This window comes from Mauremys mutica, chromosome 9, assembly GCF_020497125.1.
Source record: "Mauremys mutica isolate MM-2020 ecotype Southern chromosome 9, ASM2049712v1, whole genome shotgun sequence".
NCBI lineage: Eukaryota > Metazoa > Chordata > Testudines > Geoemydidae > Mauremys > Mauremys mutica.
The window spans coordinates 586,411-606,278 of NC_059080.1; the positions used below are offsets into that span (position 1 = coordinate 586,411).

The window sequence follows — 19,868 nt, forward strand, 5'->3', positions numbered from 1 at the left end:
GGGTGCAGTTACACACAAACACTCAGGGGCTGCCCTGCATGCTGGAGGCTGTTTGTGAGCAGCCCCCAACTAGTCTGGCTTGTGCCCTGGTATGTCACAGAGCTGGGCTTTGAAGTGGTCTCTGGCCTGTGAGTGTGCCCCGTCCAGCAGGGGCAGGGGGCACAGGGGTCTGGGACTTACATGTGCAGCAAGATGGGGCCCGGCCCTGGGGGAGAAAGCTGTCCTGCTGCACATGCTGCTGAAAAGGCATCCCGTGCTGTCCAAGGAGCTGTGAGCCCAGGACAGATGGACACTCACAGGAGGCTCACAGAACCTGGGTGGGCTGCATGCCTTCTGGCAGCACTGCGGGGCTGGGCAGGGTCCGAGCAGCCCCCGGATACCACATTGCCATGCAGGACAGAGGGGAAAGGCCTGGCTGCCGTGGGGTGCCCGGAGGGTTTGGCAGGCATCTGGGGGGGATGCAGCTCCCTGTTCAGTCTGTGCTTGGCCCAGCCCTCAGCAGGACAGGAAGGAGCTGGCCCAGTGGGCTGACCTGGCAGGGTTTCGGGGTGGTCTGCAGTCCTGCCACCCTGGGGATCCTGAGCCTTCACCAAACCCCAGGTGACAAAGGGAGAGAGGCAGCTCCTGAAAACTCAGCTTTAATGGCCGACATTTCTGACACTCCAATTGCCAGGCCGCACCTGGTGTCCTCTGTCTCAGCAGCCCCTGGGGGCTGGGCCCCCCAGTGGGGATGGCTCCTTTCCCTGCAGGAGACAGGGCCTCTGTTGGGGGCACTGGTGGGGCTTGGGGGACATCACTCAGTGAATTAAGGCAAATATCGAGAGCTCTGCAGCCGCCCCAGCCTTTCTAACGGGTTTCAGGGTGTGAAAATGACTGGGCTTGTGCATGGCCGTGGGCCCATGGCAGTGCGGGGTGAAGGGCTCGGCACGACACCTGTGCACAAGCTGGCAGTGTCCTAGGGCCGGAGCTCAGGCAGTCATGAGTGTACCAACAGGCTCCGTTCAATACTCTTCGTCTCCCTCCAGAGCCTGCCCTCCATGGCTCCCGGTGGAGGGGTAAGGGCCTTGTGTGCCGTGGCAGAGCCCCCACCCAGTGGGGCTGGTGCCTCTAGCAGGCGGAGCAGCGATCGCTCTTCTCCTGTAGCCCAGGGTTGCGGCGCAGCATGTCCTTGAGGGAGCCGTCCTGCTCTGTCAGCAGCTGGTTGATCTCGTTCTGCTTGTACTCGGTGGAGAGCTTGTGGCCGTATAAGGAGCTCTTCCCCGACGGGGGGTTGGAGTCCCGCTGGGCCCGGCGGGAACAGGCCCGCACCACCAGGTACACCAGTTCAGCCATGTTGAGGATGATGCAGATGCCCGAGGTGGCCAGCATGAAGACAGTGAAGATGGTCTTCTCGGTGGGCCGGGAGATGAAGCAGTCGACGGTGTTGGGGCATGGGTAGGCCTCACACTTGACCAGCCGGATCATCTGGTAACCAGGGTAGATCATATAGAAGATGTACATGAAGACGGCCTCGAAGAGGAGTCGGAATATCACGCTGCAGATGTACGTCCACCACAGAGAGCCCGAGATGCGCATCTTGTGCTTCTTCACCTCCTCCAGGTGCTTGGGGTCGCCGTGTCCCGTCAGCACCAGCAGCTTCTTCTCCTGGTGCTGCTGGTAGGCCACGTGCATGGCCACTAGCAGGGCGGGTGTGGTGACCAGGATCAGCTGCAGGGCCCACAGGCGCACGTGGGAGATGGGGAAGAAGTGGTCGTAGCAGACGCTGTTGCAGCCTGGCTGCTGTGTGTTGCAAGTGAAGGCAGATTTCTCGTCCCCCCAGACACTCTCAGCTGCTACCACCAGCACCATGATCCTGAAGATGAAGATGACAGAAAGCCAGATGCGGCCGATGGCAGTGGAATGGCGGTTCACGCCGCTCACCACTGTGTAGAGGCCTGCCCAATTCATCGTGCCTCACGCCTGCAAGAGACAGCAGCAGATGGTTAGCAGCCCAGAGACCCTAGGGATGGGCCCTGTGGACTGAGAGGAATGGAGACCAGAGGCCAAAAGCAGAAAGGGCTCAAGGGGCAGCATTCACCGTGCTTCTTACTTAGCCCTTTCCTCTGTTGACGTGAGTGTCCACACAGCCTGGCCAGTGATAGCTGGGGGGCCGACCATTCTATGTGTTAGGCTTGGGTGTCTGCAGGTGGGCACCCAAACGGAGTCACCACTAGCGACACTCTTGGTCTGTGTTTCTAGCCCTCATGCTTGTAAAGGAAGCCTGCGGAATGTTGACCACTTTGAAACAAACACCAGGCTCTCTGCCAGAGTCTGCAGGCAGCCTGAGACGCGCACAGGGAGCTAATCCTGACACCTCAGTGAAGTGTTGACTCTGTAACAGTCGTTGGCAGGCAGGATCAAACCTGGGGCTCTGGAGCTTAGTGCATGAGCTCTACAGTATGAGCTAAAAGCCATCTGGCTGTCAGCTAAGGCTGTGGAGCAGACTCATTTTCTCTCTCTCTCTCAGTGGTCTCGGTGCCACTAGATGGGACAGAACCCCACACCCAGGAGGTGTGTGGGTTACACTAACAATGCACTTTTCATTCGCGGCATAGTTCACTCTCATTGCCGATCATTTTGCAGGAACGTCCTACTAATATGCTCATCCCCTCCCTCCTCCTGGGGCTCCCTAGCTCCCAAACCCCCTGCCCTTGCCCCAGCTGTCTGACCTGCCAGCTTCGCCTTGCTGATTTCAGCCCCCCCCGACCCCCCCCCCAAGCTGAGTAGGTAGGAGAAGCTTAGAATACATTGAATGTCCTGTAGGATTGGGGCCTAGGGAGTCTGTGCTGATCAGATTGCTCATTTGCATATTAATTGCAGCAGTCCTCTTCCCCTCCCCCCATCCCTGCCTCAGAGCACAGGGCACTCTGGTGCCTGATTTAGGGCCAGCTGGCTGGAGGACTGGGGTGGGCCCTGACTGCTGTCCTGTGGGGCAGCCGTTCCCCCCCAGCAGTGGTGAGGGGTGCAGTGGGCTACAGCTTTCCCTGGCATGTGCACTGATTGCTGCAGTCAGACCCCCAGCATGGGGCTCTGCTCTTCACCCGCAGCCCGGCCCTGCTGGAGCAGAGAGCTCAGCAGGACAGAGGGCCCCAATCTGGGCAGGTCAGTGGGCTTGCTGAGGAAGGGTCAAGCCCCAAAAGGTGTTGCTGGGGCCAGAGCACTAAGCAGCAGCAGGTGATGTGCTCTCTAGGGCAAGGGCAGCTGTCTCACCCCACATCCCACTAGGGAGCAGCATACACCAAGTGCCACGGGGTCAGGGAACTGCATGGGCCTTTCCTGCTGTTTGCTCCATGCCAGGAGGTGAGGGCACGTGTCACCCTCAAGTGCTCCCCGCCCCGCCTGGGGCCAGCCCCTCGCTCCCCCTACACAACCCCAGCCCTTGTTTGCTCCGCTAATAAGCTGTGCCTGGGTCACCCACTCCCACCAGGACGTCTCCCAGCGCCCTGCTGCCTGCCCCCTTCTCCCAGCCTCTAGCCAGAGCACCACGATGGGGGAGAACGTGGCACAGGCCATCAGAATAGAATGGCACCAGGACCCCTACAACACCTCCCCGCCCCCTGCCAGAGCACTGGGAGAGCCACAGCGTGCCCAGCGGACGAGTGTCCATTCCCCTGCTAGGGCTGCCAGCCCCGGACATACCCAGAAACGCGACTTGCAGCCGTCGCCTGCCTCTGCCCATCGGCTCCGCCTGCGCCACTGACTCCTGCGCAGAGCTCTGCAGAGGGGCAGGAGCAGAAGACGGGTCGGGGCCCTGTAGCGGCCGTGTTACCTTGTGGTGAGGAGTGTGTCCTTTCTGAGCAGCCTGGCAGGGTCCCTGCTAAGCTCTCATGTCTCTGTGCACGGCTCAGCCCCCCGCGCTGCCTGCCCTTGTCTCTATCTGCCGCTGCCCTGCACTGGGAAGTCATATGCTGCTTTATAAACTATTCACATACAATGAGGCCTTTATGGGACCCTGAACAACACACTGTAGAATTCAGATCAAACGCCCTGACTTCCGCCTACCCCCTGCCAAACAAAGTGCCAGTGTCCTGCATTCCAGCCGGGCCCAGCCCTGTGCCCACGAGAACGAGTCTGGCTCCCTGCCCTCCTGGCATGCCAGGGACCCCACCGGGTGCTCTCTCCACTGCCCCCTAACGGGCTCTAAGGACCACGGCCAGCGCCTCACGGTGACGCCAGCTCATGCCCCCTCTGCAGAGGTGACTGTCCCCATGTCCCCAGAGAACAAGCCGGGCTCGCTCTGAAGGGACGGTTCACCCAGAGAACAAGCCAGACTCTCACTGACGGGATGTTTCGCCATGGCCCCAGGGCCCAGAGAACAAGCCGGGCTCTCGCTGACGGGACGTCTCGCCATGGCCCCAGGGCCTAGAGAACAAGCCAGGCTCTCGCTGACAGGACGTCTCGCCATGGCCCCAGGGCCCAGAGAACAAGCCGGGCTCTCGCTGACGGGACGTCTCGCCATGGCCCCAGGGCCTAGAGAACAAGCCGGACTCTCGCTGACAGGACGTCTTGCCAAGGCTCCAGGGCCCAGAGAACAAGCCGGGCTCGCTGACGGGACGTCTCGCCATGGCCCCAGGGCCCAGAGAACAAGCCGGGCTCTCGCTGACAGGACGTCTTGCCATGGCCCCAGGCCCAGAGAACAAGCCGGGCTCTCGCTGACGGGACGTCTCGCCATGGCTCCAGGCCCAGAGAACAAGCCGGGCTCTTGCTGACAGGACGTCTCGCCATGGCTCCAGGGCCCAGAGAACAAGCCGGGGTCGCTGACGGGACGTCTCGCCATGGCCCCAGGGCCCAGAGAACAAGCCGGGCTCTCGCTGACAGGACGTCTCGCCATGGCCCCAGGGCCTAGAGAACAAGCTGGGCTCTCGCTGACAGGACGTCTCGCCATGGCCCCAGGGCCCAGAGAACAAGCCGGGCTCTCGCTGACAGGACGTCTCGCCATGGCCCCAGGGCCCAGAGAACAAGCCGGGCTCGCTGACAGGACGTCTCGCTATGGCCCCAGGGCCCAGAGAACAAGCCGGGGTCGCTCTGACAGGACGTCTCGCCATGGCCCCAGGGCCTAGAGAACAAGCCGGGGTCGCTCTGACAGGACGTCTCGCCATGGCCCCAGGGCCCAGAGAACAAGCCGGGGTTGCTCTGACAGGACGTCTCGCCATGGCCCCAGGGCCCAGAGAACAAGCCGGGGTCGCTCTGACAGGACGTCTCGCCATGGCCCCAGGGCCCAGAGAACAAGCCGGGGTCGCTCTGACAGGACGTCTCGCCATGGCCCCAGGGCCCAGAGAACAAGCCGGGGTTGCTCTGACAGGACGTCTCGCCATGGCCCCAGGGCCCAGAGAACAAGCCGGGGTCGCTCTGACAGGACGTCTCGCCATGGCCCCAGGGCCCAGAGAACAAGCCGGGGTCGCTCTGACAGGACGTCTCGCCATGGCCCCAGGGCCCAGAGAACAAGCCGGGGTTGCTCTGACAGGACGTCTCGCCATGGCCCCAGGCCCAGAGAACAAGCCGGGCTCGCTCTGAAGGGACGGTTCGCCATGGCCCCAGGGCCCAGAGAACAAGCCGGGCTCGCTCTGAAGGGACGGTTCGCCATGGCCCCAGGGCCCAGAGACCAAGCCAGGCTCTCACTGACGGGACGTCTTGCCATGGCCCCAGGGCCCAGAGAACAAGCCGGGCTCGCTCTGACAGGACGTCTCGCCATGGCCCCAGGGCCTAGAGAACAAGCCGGGGTCGCTGACGAGACGTCTCGCCATGGCCCCAGGGCCCAGAGAACAAGCCGGGGTCGCTCTGACAGGACGTCTCGCCATGGCCCCAGGCCCAGAGAACAAGCCGGGCTCGCTCTGAAGGGACGGTTCGCCATGGCCCCAGAGCCCAGAGAACAAGCCGGGCTCTCGCTGATGGGACGTCTCGCCATGGCCCCAGGGCCCAGAGAACAAGCCGGGCTCGCTCTGAAGGGACGGTTCGCCATGGCCCCAGGGCCCAGAGAACAAGCCAGGCTCTCACTGACTGGACGTCTTGCCATGGCCCCAGGGCCCAGAGAACAAGCCGGGCTCTCGCTGACAGGACGTCTCGCTATGGCCCCAGGGCCCAGAGAACAAGCCGGGCTCTCGCTGACAGGACGTCTCGCCATGGCCCCAGGGCCCAGAGAACAAGCCGGGGTCGCTCTGACAGGACGTCTCGCCATGGCCCCAGGGCCCAGAGAACAAGCCGGGCTCTCGCTGACAGGACGTCTCGCCATGGCCCCAGGGCCCAGAGAACAAGCCGGGCTCTCGCTGACAGGACGTCTCGCCATGGCCCCAGGGCCCAGAGAACAAGCCGGGGTCGCTCTGACAGGACGTCTCGCCATGGCCCCAGGCCCAGAGAACAAGCCGGGCTCGCTCTGAAGGGACGTCTCGCCATGGCCCCAGAGCCCAGAGAACAAGCCGGGCTCGCTCTGAAGGGACGGTTCGCCATGGCCCCAGAGCCCAGAGAACAAGCCAGGCTCGCTGACGGGATGTCTCGCCATGGCCCCAGGGCCCAGAGAACAAGCCGGGCTCGCTCTGACAGGACGTCTCCCCATGGCCCCAGGGCCCAGAGAACAAGCCGGGGTTGCTCTGACAGGACGTCTCGCCATGGCCCCAGGGCCCAGAGAACAAGCCGGGGTCACTGACGGTACGTCTCCCCATGGCCCCAGGCCCAGAGAACAAGCCGGGCTCGCTCTGACAGGACGTCTCGCCATGGCCCCAGGGCCCAGAGAACAAGCCAGGCTCGCTCTGACAGGACGTCTCGCCATGGCCCCAGGGCCCAGAGAACAAGCCGGGGTCGCTGACGGGACGTCTCCCCATGGCCCCAGGCCCAGAGAACAAGCCGGGCTCGCTCTGACAGGACGTCTCGCCATGGCCCCAGGGCCCAGAGAACAAGCCGGGCTCTCGCTGACAGGACGTCTCGCCATGGCCCCAGGGCCCAGAGAACAAGCCGGGCTCTCGCTGACAGGACGTCTCGCCATGGCCCCAGGGCCCAGAGAACAAGCCGGGCTTGCTGCCAAGAGCCCCAAGCCCCTGGGACGGGAGACAGGGCAGGGCTCAGACTGCAGGAGCAGAGCCGGCAGCAGGGCTAGTGCTGCCGCCGGAGGCGTGCTCAGGAGGAAGTTCTTGTGGGAGCCGCGAGCTCTGGAGCCCTAGAGAGCAGGGAGCTCCCCATTGCACCCCGGGGAGCAGGGGGCCCCACGAGGTGAGACAGGGCTCCAAGGGGGGCTCTCTGCTGCCATCTGCTCGGGAGCTGACTGCGGGGGCCAGGCCTTATTTGCCTTTCAGTTCTGTGGTATTTGGGGGGGTTTTGGTTAAAATGCAGTGAAGTTTTGATTTGGGGGCAATGAGACACTCTTGAGTCTCTTGGGAAAGGGCGGGACAAGAGAAGCGCCCTGGCTGTGCTGGGGTCACTCGGACGGAGCTCTGGCCTGGCCTGGCTGGAAGGGGCTGGGTACAGGTGGGAAATGGGGTGGGGTTAGTTGCTGGCAAAGGCCGGGTGTCACTGTGCCTGTGCTAAGCAAGGACTCCAGATGGCCTGTCCCAGGGCTGATGGCTGGTACAGTGCTCAGGGGAGTTGGATGGCCAGAGACCAGCCGTGGCTATGGGGGTGTCACCTCCCTGCCCCGCAATTGAACCTACAAATCCTGTGAGCGGGGTCAGGTGGTGCTGGGGAGCTGCTGCCCCACCCAGGACAGCAAACAGAGGGGGACCAGCCACCGCTGGCTCATCATGAGCCAGGTGCAGCGGCTGGGGAAGGCCTGAGCTTGGGCTGCTGGGAAGGACCTGGGGCAGGAGGCTTTGACCCAAGTTCCATATAAGCTGTGCAGCCGCACAGCTGCCTATTAAGCCCCACACAGGGGCTCAGGGCTGCAGTGAGGAGAGGTGGACCTGCTGCGGCCAGGGGAGAGGTGCCCCTCCCTCGGTCTGGCCCAGGCCAGCCGGAGCTGCTGCAGCCGGTGAAAGGCACCTCTCCCCCTGCCCCAAGCTGCTGCAGTGAGAGAGGACTGGGGGGAGTCCTCTCTCCCCACTGCAGCCCCAGGGCAGCTTGCACCCCAAGCCCCTCATCCCCAGCCCCACCCCAGAGCCCACCCCCCCACACCCCAACCCTCTGCCCCAGCCCTGAGCTCCCTCCCACACCCTGAACACCTCATCCCCATCCCAGAGCCTGCACCCCCAGCCAGAGCCCTCACTCGCCCCGCACTCCAACCCTCTGCTGGAGCCCTGAGCCCCCTCCTGCACCCTGAGCCCTTCATCCCCCCACCCCCTGCACCCCAACCCTCTGCTGCAGCCCTGAGCCGCCTCCTGCACCCTGAGCCCTTCATCCCCCCACCCCAGAGCCCACCCACCCCCTGCACCCCAACCCTCTGCTCCAGCCCTGAGCTCCCTCCCACACTCTGAACCCCTTGGCCCCACCCCCACCACATGAATGTTGTTACATGCTCCAATATGAGGGTCATGTGTCACTCAACACCTCCATAGTGGTGCACATAACAAAATTCATTCTGCACATGGACATAACAAATTAGAGGGAACCCTGGGTCTGACTGAAGGGGTGTAAGTGAATTATGACTTGCAGGTTGGCCCACATTTATTGTGTTGTCTCCCCTCCCCCCAGGGTTGGTTTTGAACCCCTGGGTGCAGGGCTTGAGACGGACGCTGTTGCATATCAGAGGTGCCCTGGAGGGGTGTATAGGTTCCCAAGTTTCTGAGTAGGGGCTTGAGCTGAGGTTGACCTTTTAGGAACTCCTGGAGAACTGAACCCAGCCCATCTTGCTGCCGACCCTGACCCCCACCAGCAGAAGGGTTAAAATTGTTTGTATTATCGCCATGGGCCCAGCCGTGCCAGATGCTGCACAAACTTAGACCATACGAGCCATGCGCAGCAGAGCTGGAAAAGGGAGGGATGTGACACTTGTGAGGTGGCCATAATAATGAACTAGCAGTGAGGAGACAGAGAGGGCTGAGACGCCCATAAGCATAGCTCTGCCTGCAGAACAGACAGTGTCAGGGAAGGGGGCTGGAGAGCTGGAGGGATGTGCCCACCACGCACACATGGTGACACCATCAGGGAAGGCCAGGTGGGGAGCCAGGGCAGAGATGGAGTCAGGAGTGGAGTAGGGGGACCAGTCAGCAAATGTGAAAAATCAGGACTGGGGTGGGGAGGGGGTAATAGGAGCCTATATAAGAAAAAGACCCCAAAATCGGGACTGTCCCTATAAAATCGGGACATCTGGTCACCCTAGGGTGGAGGCAGCCAGGGGGTGGGAAGGGAGATGGAGGTGGGGGGGGGAGTCAGGCAGGGGAGCTGCGGGGGAGAGATGGAGGAGGGCTGAGGAGCCTTGGAAGGGGGGAAATGGGCTGGGGGGGAGGCAGGGAGCCAGGCCAGCGATACCAGTGGGCGGGGCAGGCTAGATGGAGCCAGGGCTGGGCGATGATAGCAGCAGGGCAGGGTCTGGTGTTTGCAATTCAGGCGTTACTAACTAGATCTAGGGTTACCAGATAGCAACTGTGAAAAAACAGGACAGGGGGTGGGGGGTAATAGGCGCCTATAGAAGAAAAAGGTCCCCAAAAACTGGACTGTCCCTTTAAAAACTGGACATCTGGTCACCCTAACTAGATCTGTATGAGCGGGGGGCAGGGCAGAGTTCGCAACCCACCCGTCTGGGTGCTGGTTTCAGGGCTCAGCATTCGGGGCTCCCTGCTCCTGAGTGAGGCTGGAGCAGCCCAGTCCACAGGCAGCAGGGAAAGCAGGCTGGGGTGCCGCTGGGGAACACAGCCAGCGGGTCCGAGCGAGGGTCAGTTCCCTGAGCGGGAGTGGTGCTGTGTGCGTTCACAGGCGCTGTACGGGGACAGCCTGGATGCCCGGTCAGCAGCTGTTGTGTGCTTTGTGGGGACAGGAACTCTCCCGCCCTGCGGGGCAGATCTGGGGATGCACCTTGTGGAGTGCAGCATGACGAGCAGGACCGCAGGCCAGCTGTGACCCAGCTCCAGCACGCCCAGGCTCTGTGGGGCAGTGTTGGCACTGGCCCCATGGCAGGGGCTCTGGGCTAGAGGGCCCGACACAGCATTGCCCAGATGGCCCTTGCTAAGGCACCCACATGCAGAGGCCAGAGGCAGCTTTTGCTGAGGTTGCAGGAGTCGGCTTTGGGGGAGTGCAAGGAGCAGTGCAGACCAGGCCAGCACTCCACGGCGTAGGTCCCTGGGAGCTTCCCCAGCACCAGCATGGCCACAGCAGAGCGCTCTGCTCCCAAACATGTGCCACGTTCCCCGCAGGGGTTACCAAGCTGCTGCCGCCGCATGATGGTCCTGGCCACAGGAAGCCTGGCTTTGGCCAGAGGCGGGCCCAGTGAGAAGCCTGTTCCTAGACAGCCCAAGAGGTGTGAACACACCTGAACCCTGACTGCCGCAGGCCAATGGCCCATCTTGGCCCATTGCCTGCCTCTGGCAGACGTAATCCCCATGTGCCCATGGGGTAGCATCCGCCAGGCCAGAGACGTGTCACAGGGTGAGATGGTCCTTCCGGGGGTGCCCCTGGGCCAGATGCAGCCCACCGCCCCATAGGGCCAGGGGACAAGGAGCCCATCCGGGCGTGCGGGAGACAGAAGTGGACAGGCAGCCAGTGGGTTGGTGAGAGGGAGCTGGGCAGAGACCTGCAGGCTGAGATGCCCCAGCAGAGCCCCAACGCCGGGGGACCGAGGGAAAGCCCCTGAGGCGAAGGCAGCCCCAGAAAGCAGGACTGGGCTTATCCTGCCCCAAGGGAGAACATGTTTGCGCCCAGGTCTGAGGCCAAGGAGGAGCCCTGGGAGAGGCCGAGAGGGGAAGTGGTGGAGTTTGCTGCCAAGTGAGCAGGGCTGCCAGCAGGAAGGAGCCCAGCTGTGCAGGGAGAGGCCCTGGGAAGGAGAAGAGGGCAGAGAGCCCACCAAAGAGGGTTGTTGTGGGGCCCCTGCACAGCCCAGGAAGGAGGCTGCCCCAGGAGGGCTGAGTCCAGAGGATGGGCTGAAAAGAGATGAAGAGAAGCGAGACCCTCAGGAAGCCAGGCTGTGTCTAGCTTACGCTGGGGCAGGAAGCTGGTTTGGTTTGGACTTTGATACCCCAACGGGGTGGGGGTGGGGCGCCTCTTGTGGAGGGCCAAGTCACCAAGAATTGGGGGTGTGGGGAGGGGAGCGGCTAGGGTACTTGCAGCGCCATTCTGTCCCCGCTACGGGGCCGGTGTCCTTACGAAGGTTCTTCGCCCCCGTAGAGATGGCTGTGCTCTTCGGACGCCTCCCCCGGGCAGCGCTGGTTGTCCCAGACTGTCCCATAATGGAAGTTACATCTCTGGCACCCCACAGTCACCTGTCGCTTGACAAGCCAAGGCCCCTCGTGTAGATTTAACAGGGGCAGGACAATCCCGGGGCTCAAAGCGACTAACTGCCCTGTTGCCAAGGGCAACTATTGATGGGAGAAGGAGCTGATGTGTTGAGACTGTGTGGGACTTTGCAGAGCATGAACAGTCCTCTTCAAGAGTCTCCTGGAAAAATGATGGGCTCTAAGTAACCACCTTTTTCCTGTGCAGTGAAATAGAACTGGGGCGAGGTCATGTTCAAAGTTGCTCTGGTTTAAAATCTCCCCTTTTGTTAAACACGCACAAGGTACAAGCCCCTGCCTGGCTGCTGTACGTTCAGTGTAAACCTGGCTTGTATCAATGGAGCTTAGCTCACTTCGCCACTGATACAAGCCAAGCTCCAGCTGAATTCAGAGAGTCCACACAGGGTCCGTTTCATTCCAGCTGTTAACAAGCCCGTCTAGTTGCACAGGGGCGACTCTGTATAGGGACAGAACCTTGGTGTCCTTGTCTCGGCTTGAGCCATGGGTGCGCCAAGGCTAGGCCGGTTTGAGTCCCTCTTCACAGTGAGTTCCATTGCCGTAGGTGGAGCTGCCCAGGATGTGGGCGCTCCCAGGGAGGAAGCTGTGGCAGTAGCGGGTGCTTTTCAGGGCAGTACGTGTAGCATGAGGGGATGTTTGTGATCATACAGAAAATGCTGCTGCTGAAGAGCCCCGGTGGCTAGATGCAACGGTGGTGAGTGGCTGAATAGGAGACAGGCCTTGATGGGGGTCAGAGTTAAAGCTGTTTTTTGATAAATCTGAGCTGTAGACAAACCACAGGATTATAATAAACCCAGGAAATGCCCACTAGGCCCAGCTAAAGGAAACGGAAAGGACCTCATCCCTAAAGCCGCAAATACTTGCATCTCTTGGGCAGCTGTAAACCTGTCTGCTGGTCACCTGAGAATCCTTGTGGGCAGTGTTCCCTCTCATTTGTTATGTTCGTGTGTGGAATTCATTTTGTTGTGTGCACCACTATGGAGGTGATGTGTGACGCCACTGTCATATTGGTGCACACAACAAAATTCATGTGGTGGGGGTGGGGCTGGGGTTCAGAGTGTGGGACGGGGCTCAGGGCTGGGCAGAGAGTTGGGGTGCAGGGGAGTGAGGACTCTGGCTGGGAGTGTGGGCTCTGGGGTAGGGGATGAGGGGCTCAGGATGCAGGGGGGGCTCAGGGCTGGGGCAGATAATTGGGGTCTGGGGGGTGCAGGCTCTGAGGTGGGGTCGAGGGGCTTGGGGTGGGGGTGGGGCTCAGGGCTGGGCAGAGGGTTGGGGTCTGGGGGGTGCGGGCCAGGGATGAGGATTTTGGGGTGCGGCAGGAGGAGAGGCTCCTCTCCCCTGGCTGCAGCAAGTCCAGGGCAGGTCCGTGCTGGGGCCGGTGGGGAGGGGCGCCTCTCCCCCAGCCACGGCAGGTCCATGCCAGAGTGCAGCTGAGTTCTTGCTTTACATAAGAACGGCCGAACCGGGTCAGACCAAAGGTCCATCCAGCCCAGTATCCTGTCTACCGACAGTGGCCAATGCCAGGTGCCCCAGAGGGAGTGAACCTAACAGGTAATGATCAAGTGATCTCTCTCCTGCCATCCATCTCCATCCTCTGACGAACAGAGGCTAGGGACACCATTCCTTACCCATCCTGGCTAATAGCCATTTATAGACTTAGCCACCATGAATTTTGGGGCTGCGATGGCCACCAAGGGACCCTGGGAAGGGTGTGAGTGCAGGGAGAGGGCTGCATTTCCCTGTCACTGTGCAGGGAAGGGGGAGGCCTCCCCTGGGCTTGGAGAGGAGGGGTGTAGCACACTGGAGCTGGGGGGAGCAAGGGGGGGAGCACTCCAGAGTAGGGTCTGGTAGCTAGGGGGAGCTAGGGTGGGTGCACACCAGAGCTGGGTCTGGTACCCAGGGGGGTGCACACCGGAGCTGGAGCTGGTAGCCCTGGGGAGCGGGGGGAGCACACCGGAGCTGGGCCTGGTACCTGGGGGGGTACACACCGGAGCTGGGTCTGGTACCTGGGGGGGTACACACCGGAGCTGGGTCTGGTACCCGGGGGGGGGGCGGGGGGGGACACACTGGGTGGTGTGCACTGTACATCGGAGCTGGGTCTGGTACCCGGGGGGGGGGTGCACACCGGAGCTGAGTCTGGTAGCGGGGGGGGAGCACACCGGAGCTGGGTCTGGTACCCGGGGGGGGAGCACACCGGAGCTGGGTCTGGTACCCGGGGGGGAGCACACCGGAGCTGGGTCTGGTACCCGGGGGGGGAGCACACCGGAGCTGGGTCTGGTACCCGGGGGGGAGCACACCGGAGCTGGGTCTGGTACCTGGGGGGGGTGCACACCGGAGCTGGGTCTGGTACCCGGGGGGTGGGGTGCACACCGGAGCTGGGTCTGGTACCCAGGGGAGGTGCACACCGGAGCTGGGTCTGGTACCCAGGGGGGGTGCACACCAGAGCTGGGTCTGGTACCCGGGGGTGTGCACACCGGAGCTGGGTCTGGTATCCGGGGGGGTGCACACCGGAGCTGGGTCTGGTACCCGGGGGGGTGCACACCAGAGCTGGGTCTGGTACCCGGGGGGGGTGCACACCGGAGCTGGGTCTGGTACCCGGGGGGGTGCACACCGGAGCTGGGTCTGGTACCCGGGGGGGGAGCATGCAGACAGTAACCGAGTCAATGTGGCAGGTGTGACATGGTGCAGACCCAAACAGGGCAAGCCCTGGCCTGTGTGGAGCTGAGCGAGCCCCAGGCTGGAGTCAGGGACTGGCTGTGCTGCAAGTGACCCAATGGGGATCACCCCATCAATGGCAGCCTAGCACCAGCCTCTTCCAGCAGCTGACGGTGCCTAGACCGGGGCGCTAGCCGGATAGATGTGAGATGCTGCCTCTGGGCAGCCCCACTCACTGTGCACCCCTGCGACAAGCTGTCAGCACAGCAGTTCTGCCGGGAGCGGGAGTGGCCCTCTGCCTGTTGGGGGTGCAGAGGGTTGGTGGGCGCTCAGGCTGTCTCACTGGAAATGGCCCAGCTGGGCAGTGACAGGAGGGGGGAGCCCACCCCCCGGAGGGTCAGCACGGGTCGGGCAGGGACGGGAGGGGGGAGCCCTGCCCCCGGAGGGTCAGCACGGGCCGGGCAGGGACGGGAGGGGGGAGCCCTGCCCCCGGAGGGTCGGCGTGGGCCGGGCAGCGACGGGAGGGGGGATCCCTGCCCCCGGAGGGTCAGCACGGGCCGGGCAGGGACGGGAGGGGGGAGCCCTGCCCCCAGAGGGTCAGCGCGGGCCGGGCAGGGACGGGAGGGGGGAGCCCTGCCCCCAGAGGGTCAGCGCGGGCCGGGCAGGGACGGGAGGGGGGAGCCCTGCCCCCAGAGGGTCAGCGCGGGCCGGGCAGGGACGGGAGGGGGGAGCCCTGCCCCCAGAGGGTCAGCGCGGGCCGGGCAGGGACGGGAGGGGGGAGCCCTGCCCCCAGAGGGTCAGCACAGGCCGGGCAGCGACGGGAGGGGGGATCCCTGCCCCCAGAGGGTCGGCGCGGGCCGAGAGGGAGCCCTGCCCCCGGAGGGTCAGCACGGGCCAGGCAGGGACGGGAGGGGGGAGCCCTGCCCCCGGAGGGTCGGCACGGGCCGGGCAGGGACGGGAGGGGGGAGCCCTGCCCCCGGAGGGTCGGCGCGGGCCGGGCAGGGACGGGAGGGGGGAGCCCTGCCCCCGGAGGGTCGGCGCGGGCCGGGCAGGGACGGGAGGGGGGAGCCCTGCCCCCGGAGGGTTGGCGCGGGCCGAGGGGGAGCCCTGCCCCCAGAGGGTCAGCACGGGCTGGGCAGCGACGGGAGGGGGGATCCCTGCCCCCAGAGGGTCGGCGCGGGCCGAGGGGGAGCCCTGCCCCCGGAGGGTCGGCACGGGCCAGGCAGGGACGGGAGGGGGGATCCCTGCCCCCGGAGGGTCAGCGCGGGCCGGGCAGGGACGGGAGGGGGGAGCCCTGCCCCCGGAGGGTCGGCGCGGGCCGGGCAGGGACGGGAGGGGGGAGCCCTGCCCCCGGAGGGTCGGCGTGGGCCGAGGGGGAGCCCTGCCCCCAGAGGGTCAGCACGGGCTGGGCAGCGACGGGAGGGGGGATCCCTGCCCCCAGAGGGTCAGCACGGGCCCGGCAGCGACGGGAGGGGGGATCCCTGCCCCCGGAGGGTCGGCGCAGGCCGAGGGGGAGCCCTGCCCCCGGAGGGTTGGCGCGGGCCGGGCAGGGAGGGGAGGGGAGAGCCCTGCCCCCGGAGGGTCGGCACGGGCCGAGGGGGAGCCCTGCCCCCGGAGCGTCGGCACATGTTGGGTATCATTCTGGGGTTGGCAGCTGGAGTAGAACAAAGTCTCAGCTGTGGCCCGTCTGCCCAAGCCAAGGTGTGTGGGGTGGGTGTCGGATGTGGGAACAGCAGGCGTGGAGGCCCCTAGGCGAGGAGCAGGCTGGATCTGAGCTTTGTCTCCTCTGGCCCCAGGCTCCAGGTCTGGGAAAATCCAGCAGCTGCAGCAAGGGGTCTGCCCCACCCCCAGGAGGTGCTGGAGGTTGCTTAGAGCCCCATGAGCTGGGACGGTAGCTGAGGCTTGGGAGGGCTGCAGAGGCGTTTGTGAGCTAGCTGCCCATATGGTAAAGGCAGCTGGAGAACAGGCCTCAGCAGGGACTGCCGGTACCGGGGGAGCCACAGAGGAGGAGTAAATCCACTCACATGCCTCTTGGCTCGCGAGTGGGGCAGCCACAGCTCCCGGGTCAGGGCAGCCGGTGGGGGGTGGAGACGGAGCAGAAAGCACTCTCATTCGTGGGCGAGAGTCCCGGTGAAGCCGCGCTCAGCCCCACAATGAGAGCCTGGAAAGGCAGCAGAACCCCTTTAACTCTGCCCGGGCTCCCCTTGCCGCTGGCACCCAGGGGGCGAGCGCCTTTCCTCCCACATCCCTGGCAGAAAGCTGGCCCCCATCACCCTCCGCCCCCTGCCTACCCACACGGCTCCTCCAGCTGGCGAAGGGATGGGGAGGGAAGAGACCCTTCATCCAGCCCTGGGGGAGGGGAGAGCTTGCCTCAGCTGGGCTGGGCTGTGGAGAGGAGACCCCTCAGCTAGGGGGGTTACCTCCGGGACCCCTTGCCTAGGGCTCTTGGGGCAGCATGGAGAGCTGTGAGCCAGAGCCCTGTGCTGGGCCCCGCTCCCAGGGGGTGGGAGTTGGGGGCCAGCCTCTGGAGAAGGCTGAGGCAGCGCGTGCTGTGGAGAGGGGCCCCAGACTCACCGCTGGCACCGAGGAACAGGTAGGGCACTGTGCAATTATCCTCTGGCAAGTGCCGTGCTTCAGCAGCGCTGGGACCTTTATACTGGCCCTCCCCTGCCGCCCAGGCCAGCCCTCGGAATCAGCCAGGGAGTGGGGCTGATGCCATCCAGCCTTGCTCACTCTCCAGGTAAACAGCCTCAGGTGTGTCCAGCTGTGCCCCTTGGCTGCCAGCCCTGCCTTTCTGCAGGATCCCCACTCTGGGCCAGGCAGACAGGCCCACACCCACTGCCTGCCACAGCCCTTCTCTGGGCCCATTAGCCACGGGCCCCCCGCGAGGGCAGCTGCACCAGAACTAACTGCTGAGCTTGGACTCCTAGGGCAGGGGAGAGCCCAGAGCTGGCAGTGCCAGGCCCACCTGCAGGAGGGCATGACAGGGCCTGGACCCGACTCCAGCTGGGGGCTGCAGCAGCCCAAGTTTCCCTGCAGGGCCCCCTAGCCCGTGAGCCTCTCCTGTCTCCCCAGGACAACGGCTGGTGGGGTCCGCGCGGCCAAACATCGCCCAGCCCTCGGTGCCTCGGCCCAGGCCCTCCCAGCTTCCCTGGGACGCTGAATTTCAACAAGTCCAACCCTGCTGTGGGCAGCTGCAAAGGCAAATACAGGCTGTAACCGATTAACTCGGACACTGGGGCCTGCACCCAGCTCCAAGGTCTCTGCAGCTGAACACAGAGCCAAAAACCAGCCTATGCAACCCCTGCCTACCCTGGCACGAGGTGACCTCTGGACCCAGGCTCCTGTTTGGCCCAGGAGGGAACAGCAAGAAATGCAGCTTCCAAACTCAGCACCAACCTTCATCTCAGCTTGGAGGCCGGGCACTGAGCCAGGGCCCTCTGCTCCTGGGGCAACTGGGCCCTCCCCCGCTGACCCCCAGCACAGCTAAGGACCCAGCTCCCAGCCTTCCGGCGACATGGCTTGGGGGGGACAACTTGGTGTGGGGCAGGAGGGGGTTGAGAGGGAGACGTTGGGGGGCTCTGTTGGTTTGAAGGTGCTGTGTGTGGGGTGACTGGGTTAGAGGTGGTTTGGAAGGGCAGTTGGGTAGGGGAGCTATGGGGCTGGTTAGGTGTGGGGGGAGTTTGAAGGGGTGTGTGGGATAGAGGATTGTGTTAGAAGGGGCTGTATTAGGTAGGGTGGTTAGGGATTGTGGGGCTGTGGGTGGGGTGTTAGAGCTGAGGAGTCATATTGGGTGTGCTGTGGGGGTTGTTTAGGTTGGGAGAGCTGTGTCGGGGGGGGGGTGCTCAAGGCCGCTGAGAGGGCAGACTGGCTAAACAGGGTCGACAAAGCCGGGCGCCGGGCCACGGGCCCCCTTCCAGACTGCCGGGCCCCAGTAATTCGTACCGGCTTCCCCCCTGACTGGCCCTGGGCGTGCTGTCTGGGGGGCAGTCTCAGGGGCACTGGGGGACTGGATGAGGAGCTATGGGGATCAGGTGCGGTTGGGGGGGCTGTATCAAGGACATCCGGGGCTGGGTGTGGAGCTGTGGCTGAGGGGGTTGGGGGGCTGTGTCGGGGGTCAGGTAGTGGGTGGGATTAGCTGGGAGGGGGCCACTGGCTAGGAAGGCTGGCCCAGGGGGGAGGGCACAAGCCTGGGTGAAGATCTAGGTTCAGTTCCACACTGGGCCACACTCATCCGGTAGCGCTTGGGCATGTCCCGCAGGGGACGTGTGCACTGCAGTCAGACGCCCGCTGACCCGGGCTCGTGGGGCGGCACTAAGGGGCGGTGTAGCTGCTGGGGCATGGGCTTGGCCTGGAGCTGAGGCTCTAGGACCCTGTGAGGTGAGGAGTCCCAGAGCTGCCGCCTGAGCCCCCAGGGCAATGAAACAGCCCCCCCCCCCACACACACAGGAGGCGTGAGGCAGGGCAGAGGATCAGGTCCTGCCAAGGGGTGGCTGCCAGCAGCGTTATCGCCTGGCTCAGCGCTCGCCTCTGCCCACAGGAAGGGAAGGGCCTGGCGCAGAGTGCAAGCCAAACAAGGAGCACAGATTACGCAGCTGAGCTCTGCAGGGAATGCCCAGCAGGGGGTGCTGGGGGGGGCAGGGCAGGGCCCTGGTTATGGGGGGAGCCCCCGGCTGCTCCAGCCCAGCCTCTCCCAGCAGGGGGTGCTGGGGGGGGCAGGGCAGGGCCCTGGTTACGGGGGGAGCCCCCGGCTGCTCCAGCCCAGCCTCTCCCAGCAGGGGGTGCTGGGGGGGGCAGGGCAGGGCCCTGGTTACGGGGGGAGCCCCCGGCTGCTCCAGCCCAGCCTCTCCCAGCAGGGGGCGCTGGGGGGGGGCAGGGCAGGGGCCTGGTTACGGGGGGAGCCCTCAGCTGCTCCAGCCCAGCCTCTCCCAGCAGGGGGCGCTGTGGGGGGCAGGGGAGGGCCCTGGTTACGGGGGGAGCCCCCGGCTGCTCCAGCCCAGCATCTCCCAGCAGGGGGCGCTGTGGGGGGCAGGGCAGGGCCCTGGTTACGGGGGGAGCCGCCGGCTGCTCCAGCCCAGCCTCTCCCAGCAGGGGGCGCTGTGGGGGGGCAGGGCAGGGCCCTGGTTACGGGGGGAGCCGCCGGCTGCTCCAGCCCAGCCTCTCCCAGCAGGGGGCGCGGTGGGGGGCAGGGGAGGGCCCTGGTTACGGGGGGAGCCCCCGGCTGCTCCAGCCCAGCGTCTCCCAGCAGGGGGCGCTGTGGGGGGCAGGGCAGGGCCCTGGTTACGGGGGGAGCCCCCGGCTGCTCCAGCCCAGCATCTCCCAGCAGGGGGCGCTGTGGGGGGCAGGGCAGGGCCCTGGTTACGGGGGGAGCCGCCGGCTGCTCCAGCCCAGCCTCTCCCAGCAGGGGGCGCTGTGGGGGGGCAGGGCAGGGCCCTGGTTACGGGGGGAGCCCCCGGCTGCTCCAGCCCAGCGTCTCCCAGCAGGGGGCGCTGGGGGGGGGCAGGGCAGGGCTCTGGTTACGGGGGGAGCCCCCGGCTGCTCCAGCCCAGCCTCTCCCAGCAGGGGGCGCTGGGGGGGGGCAGGGCAGGGCCCTGGTTACGGGTGGAGCCGCCGGCTGCTCCAGCCCAGCATCTCCCAGCAGGGGGCACTGTGGGGGGCAGGGCAGGGCCCTGGTTACGGGGGGGGGGAGCCCTCAGCTGCTCCAGCCCAGCCTCTCCCAGCAGGGGGCGCTGTGGGGGGCAGGGGAGGGCCCTGGTTACAGGGGGAGCCCCCGGCTGCTCCAGCCCAGCCTCTCCCAGCGGGGGCGCTGTG

General features: G+C 64.9%; 1 protein-coding gene across 2 annotated transcripts; it reads right to left on the minus strand.

Moving 5' to 3' along the window:
* Nucleotides 1–622: 622 nt before the first annotated feature.
* Nucleotides 623–17,206, minus strand: GJB1 (gap junction protein beta 1). Of its 2 annotated transcripts, none has more exons than XM_045030439.1 (2): nt 16,632–17,206; nt 623–1,959 (listed from the first exon to the last, which is right to left on the minus strand). In XM_045030439.1, the coding sequence occupies exon 2, from the start codon at nt 1,945–1,947 to the stop codon at nt 1,108–1,110; it is 840 nt and encodes a 279-aa protein (XP_044886374.1). In that variant the 5' UTR covers nt 1,948–1,959; nt 16,632–17,206; the 3' UTR covers nt 623–1,107. The 2 variants fall into 2 exon arrangements, with proteins under 2 accessions (XP_044886374.1, XP_044886375.1); XM_045030440.1 differs by lacking the exon at nt 16,632–17,206 and adding an exon at nt 16,082–16,325.
* Between the last annotated feature and the right edge of the window lie 2,662 nt (nt 17,207–19,868).

Excerpts from the sequence above, each read along its gene's own strand:
- GJB1 (XM_045030439.1), bottom strand. The coding sequence starts at position 1,947 with ATGAATTGGGCAGGCCTCTACACAGTGGTGAGCGGCGTGAACCGCCAT.